Below are 18,277 nucleotides of genomic sequence, written 5' to 3' on the forward strand. Positions count from 1 at the left end.
CTCAAATCTCAATTCCTTCAGTTCTATGGTTGGAATGGAATCCCAAAATATGTTTTGCTATTGATTTGCTAATGTGAAGTTTAGTTTCTTTAGTTTATACGAATGTTAAAGATTCATTTTTTATTTGCTAATACAAATCTAATTTCTATCATTTTTTTTGGTTGGAATGGATTTGCAAAATGATATTCACTTTTGATTTGCTAAAGGGATGCTTAGTTGCACCAGTTTGTACAAATGACAGAGTTTTATTTTTTAGTTGGCTAACATGAACCTCGATTCAGTCAGTTTTTTTGGTTGGAATGAAATTGCAAAATGAGTTTCACTATTGATTTTCTATTGTGTAGCCCAGTTTTGTCAATTTCAACGAATCAAAGATTCAATGTTAATTATAAAAAGTGAATCTGATTGTATCATATTAAACAAATCTCTATTTTGTCGGTTCTTTCTAAGTGGAAGTCAGTTATTTTCTTAAAACTCATAATGGGACATTGTGTATGTGAAACACTTGTTACTCACGAAACACAAAAGGCGATCGACACCGGTGAAGTAGCACCCATAAAAGCACTAGTTGATAACCTTCCAGCCAAGTGACACCAGTGGTTGCATTATCTACAAAATTTCCAATGAAGTGCTTCAAAATGTTCTGGCAAAACAACACCAAGATGTTTCTGCATAGGTATTCTCTTTCCTCTTCATATTCCTATGTTTTTTTGTGGGTAATGGAGTATCACCACAATGGTTTCATGTGAATGGAGTTTTGCCCTTAGTGTTTGGGTGATTTTTCGTGGGAAGTGGTGTTTCACATATACAAAGAATTAACAAATAAAAAGGTGTTTCACTTTTAAATAAAAAAGTTCCTCTTTTCTTTATTATTATCAATGTGGGGTTTCATAAATAGGTTTAAGTTTGAAAATGAGTGATTGTTATTTGGTGTTCCTTTCTATTTACTATCTTGTTCTTTTTTGTGTCATAGTGATGATGGTGTATTGTTGCTTGTTGTGGTTTCATGGCAAAACTGAGTTTCACTTTTTACTTGAGTTTGCCAATAGAGTTTAGGTTGAAAATTATTAGTTGTTTTTGGTGTTCTTGTTTTTTATTGTTTTCCTCCTTTTAGTATCAATTTTGGGAATGGTGCATTATTGCTTATTGTGGTTTTGTGTATCAAAATAGAGTTTTGCTTTTATCATGGGTTCACTAATAAGGTCCGAGTTTTCAAATTATAGGTTGTTTTTTGTGTTTCTTTCTATTTACTATCTTCTTGTGTTGTGTACCATTTTAGGTAATGGTGGATTGTTACTTATTATGGTTTCGTGTACCAAAATAGAGTTTTGCTTTTATCACGGGCTTCGATAATAAGGTTCGAATTTGCAAATTATTGGTTGTTTTTTTGTGCTCTTTTTTGTTTACTGTTTTCCTTATTTATGTATCAATTTTGGGTTTAATGTACTGTTGCTTATTGTGGTTTTGTGTACTAAAATAGAGTTTAGCTTTTATTATGAGCTTTGTTAATAGGGTTTGAGTTTTCAAATTATTGATTTTTTTTTGTTCCTTTTTGTTTATTGTATTTCTCTTTTCTATATCAATTTATAGAATGGTGTATTATTATTTATTGTGCTTTTATGTACCAAAAAGAAGGTTTACATTTGCCATGGGTTTCACTTTTGACATGTTTGTATAGAAAAAATGAAAAAATATTCATTTAGCAATACCTTATGTTTTTGTGCACAGATGGTTGTCGATAAGATATACTCTTTCAGAGACCTAGCTTATGTGTAGTGAAGTTTATTCAACAATTAAACCTATTTACCCAAGATATGACCCGATCCGTTCACCATTTTACATGTTTTAACATGTTTATTATGGGTTTTTGTTCGGATATGGATCCAATTATGAATAGGGGTGGGAATAATTTCAAGCATCTCAAACAAAAAGAGTAACCAGTTTTACTCGATAAACGTCTTTGCTAGATTTTGTATCTGCTTAGACCCATGATTCTTCAATCTGCTAATAGCTCTTCCAATCTCTGTGGCCTGAGAAAAGGACACAAAATTCACCAAAGTTCCACTTCAATCATGGTTGCCAAAGCAAACTAATAGGAAGAAAAGAACCAAAAGATCATGCTATGTCCACCTCCAAGGTGTCAACAGAGAGCTCCATCAATTGCAGCCTCATCAACGAGTCGAACAAGGAAGCATTAGACTATCAAAACAGAAACACCAAAATAGAAAATCAGACACCAACATCGTGACAAAATACTCAATTATGATAGTGAACAAGAACAACCATCTCCTAAGCACAGAAAAGTTTTGCAGAGAGTACAATGCTCAAGAAACAAAGCAAAACATCCATCACAAGCGCATAAGAGAAAACAATTTTAGCCCACCGTCCCATTTTCCTCCCAATTGACAGGAAAAAATCATACACAACATACATCATGAATCGAGAGTTGCAACATCGTTTGAAGCTAAAAAAACTTTAACTCATCCCTTCAAACTAAAATAATGAAACCAAAAAGAGAAATTCATCTCTCCGACCACCAATAACAGTAAAAGACAAGATAATTCACTGTGCATTTGCAGAAACCCATCAATCAAAACATGTACACCATCAAGACTAATAAATAAACAAGCAAAGTCAAGCACCAATTTCTTCATTGCCCAAAACCATTCATCCAAGACTTGAAAATTTTCACCAATGTAACAAAGAAAGGACTAATCCTTAAAACTCATTAGGACTCTCCAGCACCACTCTAATCCTCAGGACGTCACCCACAATCTGAGACTCCTCCTCAATCTCCTCCGTGAAAGCCTTTGCCTCATCGTAACTGTAATTGTTGGTCCTGTTCCTCTCATTATCGTCGCTGCTGCTTTGGACCTTGCTCTCCTTCGGAATTCTAAGAGGGGAAGCAATTGTAGGCAAAACCAAAACCAGATCGCTATTGAATCGAGGGTTTCTTCCTGCCCAAATCGTGCCATAGGCTAGCCAGAGGGAGACACCTGCCCCGCCTATACGCCTTCCTCCTCGACAACAACCTCTTCACAGGCCCGTCAAAACAATTTCAGGCAAGAGACACGCCCGTCGAAAAAGTTGTGTTCCCCTCGTTCCTGTTACAAAAAGTAACAAGGGGGAGGGTGGAACGAAAAGAGCATACTTATAAGGACGCAACGGACATGGGGAACACTGTCCACCGCGTCCAACGTTTGTTGAAAATCATCGTTCCCAGCGAGATTTTCATCCGAATAACGCTGGGAAAGATGCATCAAACATACCCTTAGTGAACATCCATGCCACTTGGCTTCATACACACATGTATCACTTTGCAACGAAGTTGTGCAGAAATTCTCTTTTGTCATTGGTCTGATGCAGGAACAATTCCACTTTACTGAGTGGACTGTAGCAGCTTTTGAACATGGTGTAATTCAAAAGTTCAGAAGATCGAATAATGTTGCATACAATGGTTCTCACCAATATGACAAACATATCTTGGGCACTACTTAATCGGGAAACCAGGTTATCCTTGGAACGCTGCTGCATGGGTGCTCTGTTTGCCGGGTCGAAGGCCCTGGTTTGTGCATTTCCATTGTTGAAACTACAGTTCGTCTGCAATCTGTTTTTCATCAGTAGTGACAGTACAACTCGTCTGTCAAGGTTTAGTAGAGCAGAGTTGTACCAACTAAGCTTGCAATCTCGTTCACCACAAAGATCAACCTATACATGTTACAAGTACGTTTCAGTTATATATACATTAAGTAGTTTTTAGTTTTTCTGCAAAAGAACTGAGTTTTGCTATTTTTGTGCGAGCTTCACAGGTTTCGGTTGTGTTTATACATGTTACATGTAGTTTTTTTTTTTTGCATAGAACAGAGTTTCATAATTTGTTGAACAGTTCCATAGGTTACAGTTCTATTTAAAAATAGAGTTTTACTTTTCAAATTTTAGGCAAAACTCATATTGCCTAAAATAGAGTTTCGCTAGTTTGTTATAGCAAAAACCACTATCATATTTCACCTCCGGAAGGTTGTTATCATCATCATGACTCTGAATCCTGACTTCCACTGTTTAGATCCCCAGGCAAATCTCTGTTTCGCTCTTATTTGAACTTTTTTTGCAAAAGTGTGAAAAGGGTGAAAACCGCTTTTTTATGTTAAAAGAAAATCTCTATTTAGATGCTTTTTTGAAAGCTCTAAAATTCGATGACTTACAATACTTTGTATTGTAAAGTATTAGATGCTATGTGAGCCATCCATTTTTCATGTTTGGCAAGACATGTCTTGATGTTGTAAAGTCCTTGTGTAAAGCATATTTCTTACTAAATAGATTATAAAGAACAAATATATAAGGTCGAATCAATGAAACACTCAAACATTAGAGAAGGGGAGTTGTATCATCATGGGTTGTAGATTTTGGACTTTCCTTTAATTGAAGGCGTTGAGGAGTATGCCTTTTAGCGACTCTAAAAACCGCCCTTTAAAACCATGTATGTGAATATATTATACACACATGATTTTAAAGGGTGGTTCTTGGAGTTGTTAAAAGGCATATGGCTCAAGAGCTCCCCTCCCATTACGCCTAGAGGCGCAGGACTCTTAATTAGAAGTGAGGCTTTCACCTCTTTCCTCAATAGGGCCCACGCTTCTCTCAAAGTCAAAATATGTGGTTATAACTGCTTCTTGTCAATAACAGTTTTAGTTGAGAACAAAATTACTTATAATGGTAGCTAAATGATAAGGCTATCTATGAAAGTAAATATCAAAATTAATTTATGAACTAAATAAATAATTGTATGCAATAAATAGACATAATCCTGACCATTCTTATGAATCCAAGCTTAAACTTGGAAAGCATGGTTGTTAGTAATGAACCAATGTTTAATACAAGATAACTATGTATTTCACATAACTTGATTAGTTCAGCAGGAGTGTACTCGCTCAACCTGGTTGTGCATGAAATCCCTACTAAGAGAATACTGCAGGGATCAACATTAGACCCATAATCCCATGGTCTGTTTAGTCATGATTTTCAATATATTTTTTTAATAATTTGCAATGGTTGTTATGCATTTATACTTTGTAGTTAATGAATTACTTTGTTTTAGTATTTGTACATTTTTTTGTATATTTATTCCTTAAAAGATATCAAGGCTTACACCTCATTTATATTTTCAAAAAATGCCTTTTTATGATTCATGCCTTTAAAAAACTTATCTGTGTCGGATGTGCATATGGTATCAAAGAGTTGAAATGAGCAATGATATTGCTCATGCTCTTTTAAGTGAATCTAACCTTATAGATATCTACATGGTCTATTTGGTAGGGATCAACTTTTGAAACACTAGAATCCCATGTGTACAAGTTTTTTTAGTGATTAAAAAATCATTAGTTATAAATGCACCAATTTTTCATTACTTAAAAAAGTACTTTCTAAGGATCAATTTTCAACAAATTGGCGATGTTGAACACATCGACAGGGTCAGATGGAGTCAAAACAACTTACATCTATGAGTTTATATATGTGTGTGTGTTTATATTTGCTACAATCGATTGTACCTACAATCGAGCTGGAATCTCATGATGCAAGATGTTTGAAAACAATCTAACCTCATAGATGTGTTCAACATGCTCGATTTAGTAGAAATCAACCCTTGGTTTATCTTTTTCGACAAAAAAACATGTTTTTATAACTCAAGAAAAATTGATATTTTCATAGCCATTCATTTATGGATCACCAAAAAAATCTATATATAGGTTGAATTAGGACACGCCAAAAGCGTTACCACTAAATAAAAAATGTAGAACACCTCTATAGTGTTAGGTGTGAAAAAAGAGAGAAAAAACTCGATTGCTTTGTTAAATTGATTGTATTTACAATTGATTGTAGCAAATATATATATATATATATATATATATATATATATATATATATATATATATATAGAGAGAGAGAGAGAGAGAGAGAGAGAGAGAGAGGTCCTTGGGTGTATGCTCTTTGCAAATGATATAGTATTGGTTAGTAAAGATAGAAACAATAAATAGAAGTAACTAAACTAAAATTTTGGAAGAATGGGCGGGAGAAAAATGATTTATAAATTAGTAGAACAACAACTAAATGCATGGAGTGCAAATTTAGTATAGAAGCTAGCGAGAGCAACAAAGCCGTACCTGTGTTTTATGGGGCCTGAGGCGGAGGGAAAAAATGGGCCCCCTATTAATAGTAGGAGTTCGGGGGGCAGCGCCTCCAAATTTTTTTTAAAGAATCAAAATAACAATAAAATTTGCATTCACATTAAACAAATATGATATTCCAAATATTTATATTATATTAAATAAAAATATATAAAATATTTATATAAACTACCTAAACAATACTCGTCTGATTGTTTTAGAGGCAAAAATAGTTATCAAATCAGTTCAATCAAGTTGTTTAACATTAATTAATAGAGATTAACTAATATAAATATTTTTATTATTTTTATATTTAACTAGCAATAACATCAATTAACAGAAATTAACTAACAATAATTAATAGTAATTAATTAACAAAAATTAGCTGCTAACAAAAATTAGAAATTAGAAATTACAGTGAAACAAGAAGGTCAAGAGAATAAGACACAACTTGAGTTCAAATAATGATAAGATTTATATTTTTACTAAACAAATATGATATTCTAAATATTTATATTATATCAAATAACAATGTCTAAAATATTTATATAAACTACTTTAACACTACTCGTCTAGTTGTTTTAGATGCAAAAATATTTATCAAATCAGTATAATCAAGTTGTTCAACCATTTCTTTCTCAATTGACAACATAGCCAATCCATTCAATCTGTCCTGAGACAATTGATCCAATATAATTCTTGATTAACTTCAATTTTGAGAAACTTCTTTCTGATGATGCAACGGTAACTAGTATTGTTAGCAAAATCTTATAAGCAATATAAGCATTTGAGAATAAACCATTCAGTTTCGCCAAATAACGTAGTACATCAATTGCCGTTCTTTCAGTGGTTAAATAACACATCAGGGTCATCAACTCTGTAGATAAATCATAACCATCAATATTTGAACGTCCATCATGACTTAAAAATTTATCAAGCTTCTCACAATACTTCTTTAAGCTATTTAAGGGATCGGCTTCAGTCTTCAACTTCTCTAAGTTTAACAAAAATCCAAGTCTCTTCATATTGTTTAAATTGTTCAAACCGGAGTTGAAGGAAAGATTGAGCTTGATCAATTATAAACAGAAAATATTCTACTCTAAAAGATTCTTCACTTGATAGTATTACATCGTCACTGCCACTTTCATCAAACTGTTTCTTTCTTCGGGTTATGCATTTTTCTCGAAATTTAGGTTCAAACCTCATGTCACTTGCTAGTTTCTTAGCTTCATCCATGACACTGGAAAATGGGAAACTCCGGGAGCGAATGCGAAACTCCCCACAATGGTCAAAGAGGGAGATTTCATGCACAAATCCTCTGAATATAGAAAAAACAAACTAATATTTGGTTTCAGCACCAACCCATTTGGTTTCTCAGAAGATCAAATGGAGACTCTTTTCAATTCCACCACAGATGGGAACCACCCTTATGGCAACACGGTAGCACCATGATCATACACAGCACATTCCAAAGAGTAAAATGGTAAATTTTTATTGACAGTTTCCCTTAAATTTATAAGAACCGTAAGACATGAAGAAAAAAGTGCATGGTGGTGGCAAAATTAACCAGAAGAATTGCCTTTTTCAAGAAAAAAAGAATAAAAAAAAAGATCAGTAGCAAGTAAAAAGCCATGTAAGCACGCAAATGGGCACAGACCAATAGAACCTAATGGTGGAAAATTGACTAAAAGAACACGAGAAATCAAGAAAGATGGTGAGGGTAGGGAAAAAATAAATGGAGAAATGAGAGTGGTCAGTGGTGCAAACTCCTCAAAGGACAAAGTAAGTTCTAAAACAAGAGAACATTAGAAAAGAAATACAGCATGTAAGGAAGGTCTAATTTGAGAAACAATATGCCCAACATACAGGAGCCAGAAACCATCAAGAGAAGAAAGATGAAAATTTGGTCCAATAAAATATCAAGGAGACGTGATGCTAGAGATTGTAGGTGAAAAAGGAAATGAAGAACAAATTACTTTGAAGCAATGTGGTAAAAATTGTCATAAAAATGACAAGAATTATGATCATATCTTATGATACCGTAACATATAGATCATTGCATTGCATCTATACATATCATACAACACAGTGTGTCGTACACTATCACCAAAAAAAGTAGGTTCTTTTAATATCTGGACATTTAGCTTGGATCCATTATAGGAACTAGTAAATTGGGAAAAGAATTGATTCCTAAAAGAATTGATTGTTCCTTTTCTAAACAAATGGGGGGAGCTCGGGCCTTAAAAATGGGCCCCTAAAATTTTTTTGGGCGCAGGGGCCCTGAGGCCCAAGCCTCATTGGCCTCTTTACAGGTCCGGCTCTGGAGAGCAATGTCATAAGAATACAAGATATGCCTATTCAATAATGTCATAAGTTAAGATATTTAGAGTCTATATTACAATAGAATGGAAGATTTGAAGAAAATGTCACTAATAGGATCAATGTTGATTGGGTTAAGTAGAGATAGACTAATGGCATGTTGTGTAATAAAAGAGTACCTTTACAACTAAAGAAAGTTTCTAGTTATCAGAACAACACTATATGGAGTTGAATGTTGGCCAACTAAAAAGCAACAAGAAGATAGAGTGCATGTTGTAGAGATGCATATGCTAAGATGGATGTTTGTGGTTACAAGAAAGAATAAAATTAGAAATGGATACATTAGAATGCATCTAGGAGTCATACCAACAAAAGATAAAATAAGTGAATGCCATTTAAAATGGTTTGGATATGTTGTGTAAAGATAATTCATGGCTCCTGTGAGAAAGGTTGAGATGATATAAGTAGGAGCTTGGAAAAGATGAAGACCATTGCAGAGTTGGAAGGAGGTAGTTAGAGGTGACATAAAAGATCATTAAATGACTGAAATTTTAACTCTAGATAGATAGGAATGAAGAAATAGGACTCATAAAGCCTACCCCATGTATATATATAGTCTTTTTGCCTACACACATAATGCACAGTGTCATCCATCATGCGCAATGGATCGCCCTAGTGCGCGGGCTAGTGTTGGCCAAATAGAGGGTAGGCAGCTTTCTCTCTCTCTAATATATATATATATATATATATATATATATATATATATATATATATATATATATATATATATATATATATATATATATGTGTGTGTGTGTGTGTGTGTGTGTGTGTGTGTGTGGTTGTTCAACTATTTTTTCCAACCAGTCAGGCTAGAAAATAGCTAAGTCGATATTGCCTGACATAAATGTTACCAACCAATTATTCTTCGGTCAGTGTGTTAAGAAAACAAGAGTAAAACAAAACCAAAACACAACAATAAAGAGTATAACAAACAAAAGAAGAACACATAATATATGTGGTTCGATCTATGACCTATGCCCACGAGCAAAAGAAAAGCAAAGATTCACTACAATCAAAAGAGTTTCGTTACAAGGGCATCACAAGCTCTCTCTCATCAAATAAGATAGGCGTAGACGTGTGCTAGGCTGGGTTCAGTTGGACAAAGTGTGAGTGTAGGGTGCTTGAACTAGGGGAAACAGGATTAGGAGACACTAATAATGAAGCTAGATTATAGATTATAGATCTTAGATACTAGATATACTAGATGCCTGAAAGTGGGGGATAGGATCCCTATTTATAGCATGGTTGGCAAACTCGGTGATTCATGATTTGACTCGCCCGAGTTGGCTCAGATCGGTCCCTAACGGATTCAAAAAATCCGTATAACTTGGTTAGGGACTAAACTTGGTCGAGTTGGCATTTTGACTTGACTGAGTCAACCAAGATTCAGACGTGTCGACTGATCATTGACTCAACAAGGTGTCAAAAAAATGAATTGGTTCAAAGGTCTTTTTGAAAATTAAAATGACTAATAAAAGCATTATCAGTTTCCAAAATAGGATTTTGGAAAGAGTTCTATACTTAACACTTTCCTAAGTAGGAATTTGGAAAGAGTTTCTAGAAAGTCATTTTGCACTCTTTATGAGTAAATTATGGTATTAATGGGGGCAAGAGAGAGAGAGAGAGAGAGAGAGAGAGAGAGAGAGAGAGAGAGAGAGAGAGTATAACACATTCCAACTTTAGATTTTTGGAAAGATTTTTCTATTCTTCATGAATCAGTGAACTTTATTAGTGTATAGAGAGAGAGAGAGAGAATTAAATGATAATATTTATATTAAAATTGATATTAAAGTGAAAAATTAATGCATCTTAAATAACTCTCATGCATCTAATTGTCCAGTTTTTTAAAATCTCATGTTTAAAATATAAATATCAAAATAAAATTGTGATATTTATATATAAGCAAATATCTTATGATATTTTCAATTTAAAATAATGAGTTAAATATCATTTTTTTCAATATTTTGAAAATATCTTTGTTACTTATCCCTATAATAATTTTTTAAATGTTATATGCAATGTATTATATAATAAATGCACTTATATGTTGTTTTTAAAGTTGTTGTGTTATAAATTATATATTTGTTAATTATTTTTTGCTAAATTAATGAAAAACCATGACTCACCTGAGTCACCAAGTTGCATGTGGTTGATACGATACCGAATTATAAAAATGCCAACCATGATTTATAGTTGTAGAGACAGATCTTACACCTAGGTCTAGTGGATTCTGGGCCACAAAAACTAGATCCAAATGCCATGCAGGTGCATCCATCTGATTGGCTAGGGATTTGAGATGGCACAATTCTATTGGTCAGAGTTTTTAGCTTAGGAACTAAGAAACAATGTTTGGCAGGATGAGGGGCTAAGGATTTGTTTTTGGAAGGCTCGAGGCAAGTTTTTGGATTATTAGCAACTCTTAGGGTCAAAACACCTTCCAAGTGTGAGCCAGGCCTGCCTGGGCATCACCTAGGTTGCCTAGGTGACAACCTAGGTTGTCGCCCAAATGAAATGAGTTTGGATCTTGTCTAGATCCAATCCTTGTAATGACAACATGGCTTGCACATGTGCCAACTCACATTAGATCCTAATCCAGATCCATAATGCTTGGATGACAATTTGGTTTGGATATGATCCAGATCCAAACTGCAAGGGAAACAATTAAACTGGATCTGATCTTAGATATAATCAGTTTAAATGACTTGGGTCCAAGTGCATATTGAGAACGACACCTGGGATCCAAATCTAAATAGTATGGGCGACAACTAGCCCTGGATGACATTGCAAGGGTGACAATTCAGTTTGGATAACTTGTAATGAATATGGAACCAAAACCATATCCAAAAATCCTTTTTTGGCCATAGCTTTTGATCTCGATGTCAATTTGAGGTGATTTTTTGTGCTGAAAAGCTTATGAGGTTTCCTTCAACTTTTATTTCAATGAAAAGCTTGAAAATTTATTTTTCAAGCCAAAATTGTATTTTAAGTAGAGAAAACAAACATTTGAACAAAAATCCATAGAATATGATTTGGTCAAAATTGAGGTGTCTACCTTCATAACCCACTCCAAGAAGAAAACAATTTTTCTATTACTCGAGGAAACACCTATATTTGCTAATTAGGAGAAATTGCAAAATTAGAAAGCCTGAGACCGTAGTCCACCACAAACCTCTATATTTTCTCTCAATTTATATTGAAACTAGTCATGGTGCAAAGTGGATCCAAAATTCAAGGCACACATAACAGAGTGGTCTGTCAGAAAATGGGCTGCCATTTTTTTGAAAACTCAAAACCTAGTTTTTTAGGTTTTGGAACATTTAAAGACCAACAAAATATGGTTTTTGACAAACCGAGTTTGCGAAGAACCAAGTTTTGAAGTGAACTCCGTTTTTTAGGAAACTTAGTTTTGCTGCCAGTCTTCCGCAGTTGGGCTTAGCTTTTTTGTTAGTTTACATGACAACCCTTGTCTAAGAGACATGGTAAGATGATGGTGCCTACCTGACCCTTATATGCTATTGGTGTTTGGTAAAGGGGCACCCCACAACTCTTGTTAAGTAACAATTTATTATGGGTACTATTTACTTGAAATGTTGGCGACCAGTTTTTGTTTTTTTGGGGAATTTAAATTGTTATTGGCCTTACTCATCATGGATTGTCGTTACCAACATCGTCACATATCTTCACCAATATGAAACATATTCTAAGGGGTAACTGAAATATGTTTACTGGTATGAACCAAGATTTTCACAGGAAAATTCCACCATACAGATGTGATCTAGACGCTTGGTTTTATACAAACAGACTCTTGAATCATCCAATTATCCTAACAAATGGACAATATGAAACATATTCTAAGGGGTAACTGAAATATGTTTACTGGTATGAACCAAGATTTTCACAGGTTTTTTTATCGGTATGGTGAAAATTCCACCATACAGATGTGATCTAGACGCTTGGTTTTATACAAACAGACTCTTGAATCATCCAATTATCCTAACAAATGGACAATATGAAACATATTCTAAGGGGTAACTGAAATATGTTTACTGGTATGAACCAAGATTTTCACAGGTTTTTTTATCGGTATGGTGAAAATTCCACCATACAGATGTGATGGACGCTTGGTTTTATACAAACAGACTCTTGAATCATCCAATTATCCTAACAAATGGACAATATGAAACATATTCTAAGGGGTAACTGAAATATGTTTACTGGTATGAACCAAGATTTTCACAGGTTTTTTTATCGGTATGGTGAAAATTCCACCATACAGATGTGATCTGGACGCTTGGTTTTATACAAACAGACTCTTGAATCATCCAATTATCCTAACAAATGGACTATGCCGAATGCATCTGCAGGGTTAGATTTGCAAAAAACCTATGAAAATCTCAATTCATACCAGCAGATATATTTGGTTGGTAAACATATTCCAGTTTCCCTATTCTAAGTTGCAAATAATAAGCCAAGAGGGATTATATAACGGTTCCAAATAAGGAAATATGCCAACTTGCTACTCATCATCATCAAATCATCTGTTGGCCTAGCTTTCAGATTGCAGCTAGGAGTAACAAGCACTAAGCCTCTCTGAGGGGCTTATTTACATATACCCAAACTTTAATAGGAGATAACACCACCAAGAATGAAAGAATAATTTGCTACTAACCAATCATCTATTGGTCTACACGAGTACATCTATCAAAGTTTTCAATTTGCAGCGAATTATAACAAACACAGCCTATGAGGGGCTTATTTACATATTCCCAAACTCAGATAACAACACACCAAGAATGAAAGAATAAGCTAACCAAACACACAAATTGCTACCTAACTAGTCCCTCAAGAATCTGCAGTTGTGCTAACAGAAGCAGCTGTAGCAGTGGTGGCAGCAGCAGGAGCCATGGCCAGTTCAGGTTTGATCTCTTCCAACTGCTGCAAAACTTGCTGTATGTCCGGCCTAGACGTCGGTGATGGATCAACACAATGTAGAGCTAATTTCAGAGTGTTCAACAGTTCATCTCCAGTGGTTGCTGCATCATCTCTCATCAATTCAAGATCGAACACCTCATTTGTCCACTCCTCCTTGACAATGGAAGCTACCCATTGCGGCAAGTCCACACCATTCATGGACTCTCCTGGTGCTTTTCCTGTCAAGAGTTCTAACAGGATCACTCCAAGACTGTAAATGTCAGTCTTGGTGCTCGCTTTCTTTAGCTTTGACAGTTCAGGTGCTCTGTAGCCTAAAGCACCGGCTGTTGCCACCACATTTGAATTGGCAGCTGCTGTCATCAACCTGGAGAGCCCAAAGTCGGCGATCTTTGCATTTGCTTGCTCATCTAGCAAGATGTTGCCAGACGTAAGGTTACCATGAACGATGTTCTCCTGGTTATGAAGATAAGAAAGACCCCGAGCAGCACCAATTGCTATGTTCATCCTTGTTCGCCAGTTTATGGGAGTCTCTGGTCCTCTAGCTGAATAACAAAGAATAATCAAAGCTTTAGTTAGTGGCATAAAGCAGACCTAATCCTGCAGAATTCTGAGTTTAAGCTAGACCAAAAGAGGCATTGTGATGAACTTTTAACACTTTGACATAACAAGTCCTATGTCAGGCGAAAAGTTTTAACAAATTTGCCGTAAGAAAGATGTTGAAGAACAATATGGTGAATGATAGGTAGTTACCATGGAGAAAAGCAGCTAGGCTTCCTATAGGCATGAAATCAAAGACAAGAAGTTTCTCTCCCTTGGGGCCCAAATAATATGCCCGGAGTGCCAGAAGGTTCGGGTGTCGGATCTTGCCAAGCACATTCACCTCTGTCTCGAACTCCCTGTGGTTCTTGGCAATCTTTTCGCGAAGCCGCTTAACTGCAACCTGGTTTCCATCCTCTAGAGTGGCTTTATACACCGTGCCGTATGTGCTCTTTCCCATTACTTCAGCAGTCGCACAGAGGAGATCATCTGCAGCGAAAACAAATGGTCCATCAAAGTGAACCAGCTTCCCTCCGGCCTCACCGCCACCTTCAACATCAGAAGTAGCTGCAGGTACAGCCTTTTCCTTCCTTGTAGCCGCCTTGCCATCCTTTCCACTGGTAGTGCGTTTCTTCCCCATCAAACAACAGAGCAAAATGCAGCACATACACAACAAAATGGCTAGGAGTATCCCGACCACTATAAGGATCATATCTTTCCTGCTCAATCTTTGTTCATGAGAAGAAGAAAGCGGGGCTGGTGGTGTGAAATTCAAAGGGGGAGGTGGAGAAGAGGGACAGGGGACCGAGTTACTATAACCACATAGCTGCAAATTCCCCACGAACGAGCTTGAATTGAATCTCATCCAAAGTTGAGTAGGAACAGGGCCAGAGAGATTATTGTATGAAACATTCAATGTATTCAAATCGGGTAACTCAGCCATCGATATAGGGATGCTTCCATTAAAATTGTTCTCAGCTAAATCGAGCTGCAACAGCCCTGAAATGTTGCCCAGCGATGCCGGAATAGGCCCGCTAAATAGGTTTCTTTCAAGCAACAGCACCTTGAGACTTTCCAGGCCTTTCACATCATTTGGCAAATTGCCTTGGATGCCGTTGTTGGCAAGATTCAATCGAGCGAGCGATGAGATGTTGCATAAGCTCGGCGGGAAGCTTCCTGTGATGTTGTTATAAGAGAGATCCAAAGTCTGCAACCTTGGAAGTTCCCCTATTTCTGTGGGTAGGCTTCCATTGATTTGGTTGTTACTCAGAATGATCTCTTCAAGTCTACTCATTCGGCTTAGTGAAGCGGGAATAGGGCCAGAGAACAAGTTGTGATCCAGATTCAGGATCTGGAGCTGATAGTAGTTCTTCTCAGAGGCTCCTTTGTTGTTGTTACTGCTTCCCCAGCTATCAGGAATAGAGCCTGAGAGATTATTATGTTGAAGAGAAATGAAAGTAAGAGAGGAAATGTGAGATAGATCGGCAGGAATAGGGCCGGAGAGAGAATTGAAGCTGAGATTAAGCCTATAGAGCTTAGAAGAGTTCCCAAATCCGGTGGGAATGACTCCAGTAAGGGAGTTATTGCTGAGATCAAGAGTCTGAAGAAGATGGCATTGGACGATGGACGAAGGTATCTGTCCCGAAAGCCGGTTGTTGAAGAGATAAACGCCACGGAGATCCGGGAGCAACCCCAGGGAGGTCGGGACGAAACCCTGGATGTAATTATCATGGAGGCTGAGCTTCCGGAGAGCCGAAAGCTGCCCGATCTTCTCAGTGATGCGACCGCCTAGGCCTTTCCATGGGAGCTGAATCGAGATAACCAGGCCGCGGACACATTTGATCCCCACCCATCCGCCAGAACAAGCACTCGCTCCGGAATCATTCCAGCTGCGCAGGACACCCCTCGGATCGTCCATCGCATGCTTGAATGCTTGCAAAGCTTCGAAATCCGACTGGGTGACAACTATTCCATCGGTAGGCTGGCTGGAAACAGGGCTAATTAGCAATGGGGGCAGAATAAATTGCAGAACAAGCAAACCACTGAAGAAATTGTTGTTGGTGGTCATCTTTTTCTTCCTTTTCTTCTTCTCCATCACGAAAGAGAAGGTGCTACTCATATCTAGAGAGAGAGAGAGAGGGAGAGAGAGAGAGAGAGATGATGGGTGCAATGGAAAGAGGAGGTGGGGGAGTCGTTAAAAGAATTGGAAGAAGGGAATCTTAATCGGGAGACAAAATCGGAGGGGTTCGGGCGATTCAAGGGATGGGGGAGCAGAGAGTCAGTGGTGGGGCTCAGAAAGGAGAAAGGAGAGCTTTTAGTTCGGGGCTAACGGCTAGTTTTTGATTGGGGGTTGCGAACTTGGGAATGCTTCCCCATCTGCACTCCTCCCCCAACGGCTATATTTCTCTGTTCGTTATTCACGAATCCAGGCTTTTGATTGGTCGCTTTTTCCTCAAATGACAGTACTGCTCCTGTCACGTGCTCTCTTGACATGAAAGCCATCGTGGCCGTCGGATTGTCCCCACTGTATGAGGTTCTTATGACGGTGGATTACGTGGCAAGTTACACGTGTCAACATCTCGTTGATTCTTATCTTTGTGATAAATGACCATGATGTACCTGGCATACTTGGTCAAGGACCCCATGGATTGTGACGTTAGATGTGTTGGGTTGGGCCCCATCGAACCCTAATCGTTGATCTGACACATGAAACTTGATTAGTGACTGTTGGAACATGATCTAGTTTTGATATGGACCAGACGCTTGAGACTTAGGTGGGTCCATGATCAGGTGGTCTTGGTCTGATCCATATGAGTTGAAGGAAGTGATTGTTGTAATTCGGAACAAAGTTTCTGAGGTGTAGGAGACGTTTTACTAGGCTGAGCCACTTGAGCCTTATTGGCTCGAGTCAAGACCAGTTGGTAGTCCAAATCAAGGGGTAGATTTGATTGTTAGGAATTAGGGATCCAAAGTTTTTGTTGTTTATGCTTTGAAGCTCAAGAAGGCCCATCAGGACATTAGGGCCAACACTCATTAAAAAAGGGATTGGTTGGGTAGGCCCATGGCTACAAAATATAGGTAATATTTGAAAAATCTCATAAAAAAGTGTGATAGTTAAAATGTTTAACATATTACGATATTTACAAATGGTGTGATACTATTGTCTATTATGAAAACTATCACAATATTTGTTCTTTTATTAGTAAAATAATGCAAAAATTGTTTAATTTAATTTTTGTGCATATTTTAATTCTGCTCTTTATTGATGATTTTTTCTAATTTATTTATTTTTCTCCATAAAATGAGAGAAAAATAAAAAACCAATTAAAAATCACCCAAATAGAGGCAAGCTAAGCAAAACTCAAGTGGCATTTATATTTTACTAATATTTGTGGGTCATCCATCTCTAGCGATGGGTGGTCATGAGACCATGTACAAAACCATTGTTGGTAAGAATCTCAGTGCGTTTTTGCCGGGCCCACAGTGATAACACAAACAGTGGAATCCACCATTTTCGTGGAAAACCCTCGATGGACGTGTCAAAATACACCATAGACGTGAGTTTTTTTGCTTAAATGGGTTTCCGTAGGGGGGAGTCCGATTCCATTTCCGAGGCAGACGTTTCCACTGCCGTGGAAATGGAATCGGATACCCCTCAACGAGACCTTCCTATGAAAAACCCACTTCCAGCCTGTAAAATGACACGCCCATCGAGAATTTTCTGCGGAAACGCAGGATTCCACTGTTTGTATTGTCAATGTGGGCTCCCCGAACGCCCTAAGGGAGTTTCATGTGCAGTCTTTCAGTTCTACCTTTTTGGGCATTGGATTTTGGGCCACATAAAATAAATGAAAGGGGGTAACATATTTTTTTACCCAGTCAACTTTTCACATTGTACTTTAATTGGTTAGTCTTCCCGGATCCGAAATAACTCCACCGACTGCTCTAACGATTGGATGGCACCGCCTGTGTTTTGACCATGCCTTGCAAACCTATAATTTAGATGCAGGACCGGATCCAGATCCTATAATATAGATGCAGGACAGGATCCAGATCTAAAATTCTCAATAGTTCTATGAGTAGATTTTGTCGTTGTAAGAAAAGTAACAAAGTGGCAATAATTATTCAGCCATGTATTTATCAAGGGACTTTAAGAACTTTCAAATTCATAGCGTCTGTAGGAATTTGACATGACAAAGAAACAAATTTAGTAAGTGAAATAAATACAAGAAAAACTTTTCACAATCTTAAAAGGTTAACTTAAA

The 18,277-nt window shown here is 36.9% G+C and overlaps 1 protein-coding gene across 1 annotated transcript; it reads right to left on the minus strand.

The window, feature by feature from the left end:
- Positions 1–13,257: 13,257 nt before the first annotated feature.
- On the minus strand, positions 13,258–16,177 carry LOC149846391 (putative leucine-rich repeat receptor-like protein kinase IMK3). The gene is made up of 2 exons (XM_089997969.1): positions 14,226–16,177; positions 13,258–14,017 (listed from the first exon to the last, which is right to left on the minus strand). Exons 1-2 carry the CDS (start codon positions 16,129–16,131, stop codon positions 13,386–13,388), a joined length of 2,538 nt encoding a protein of 845 aa, XP_089854095.1. The 5' UTR covers positions 16,132–16,177; the 3' UTR covers positions 13,258–13,385.
- Between the last annotated feature and the right edge of the window lie 2,100 nt (positions 16,178–18,277).

Source organism: Nuphar pumila, chromosome 2 (genome assembly GCF_984573655.1).
Source record: "Nuphar pumila chromosome 2, dmNupPumi1.hap1.1, whole genome shotgun sequence".
Taxonomy (NCBI): Eukaryota; Viridiplantae; Streptophyta; class Magnoliopsida; order Nymphaeales; family Nymphaeaceae; genus Nuphar; species Nuphar pumila.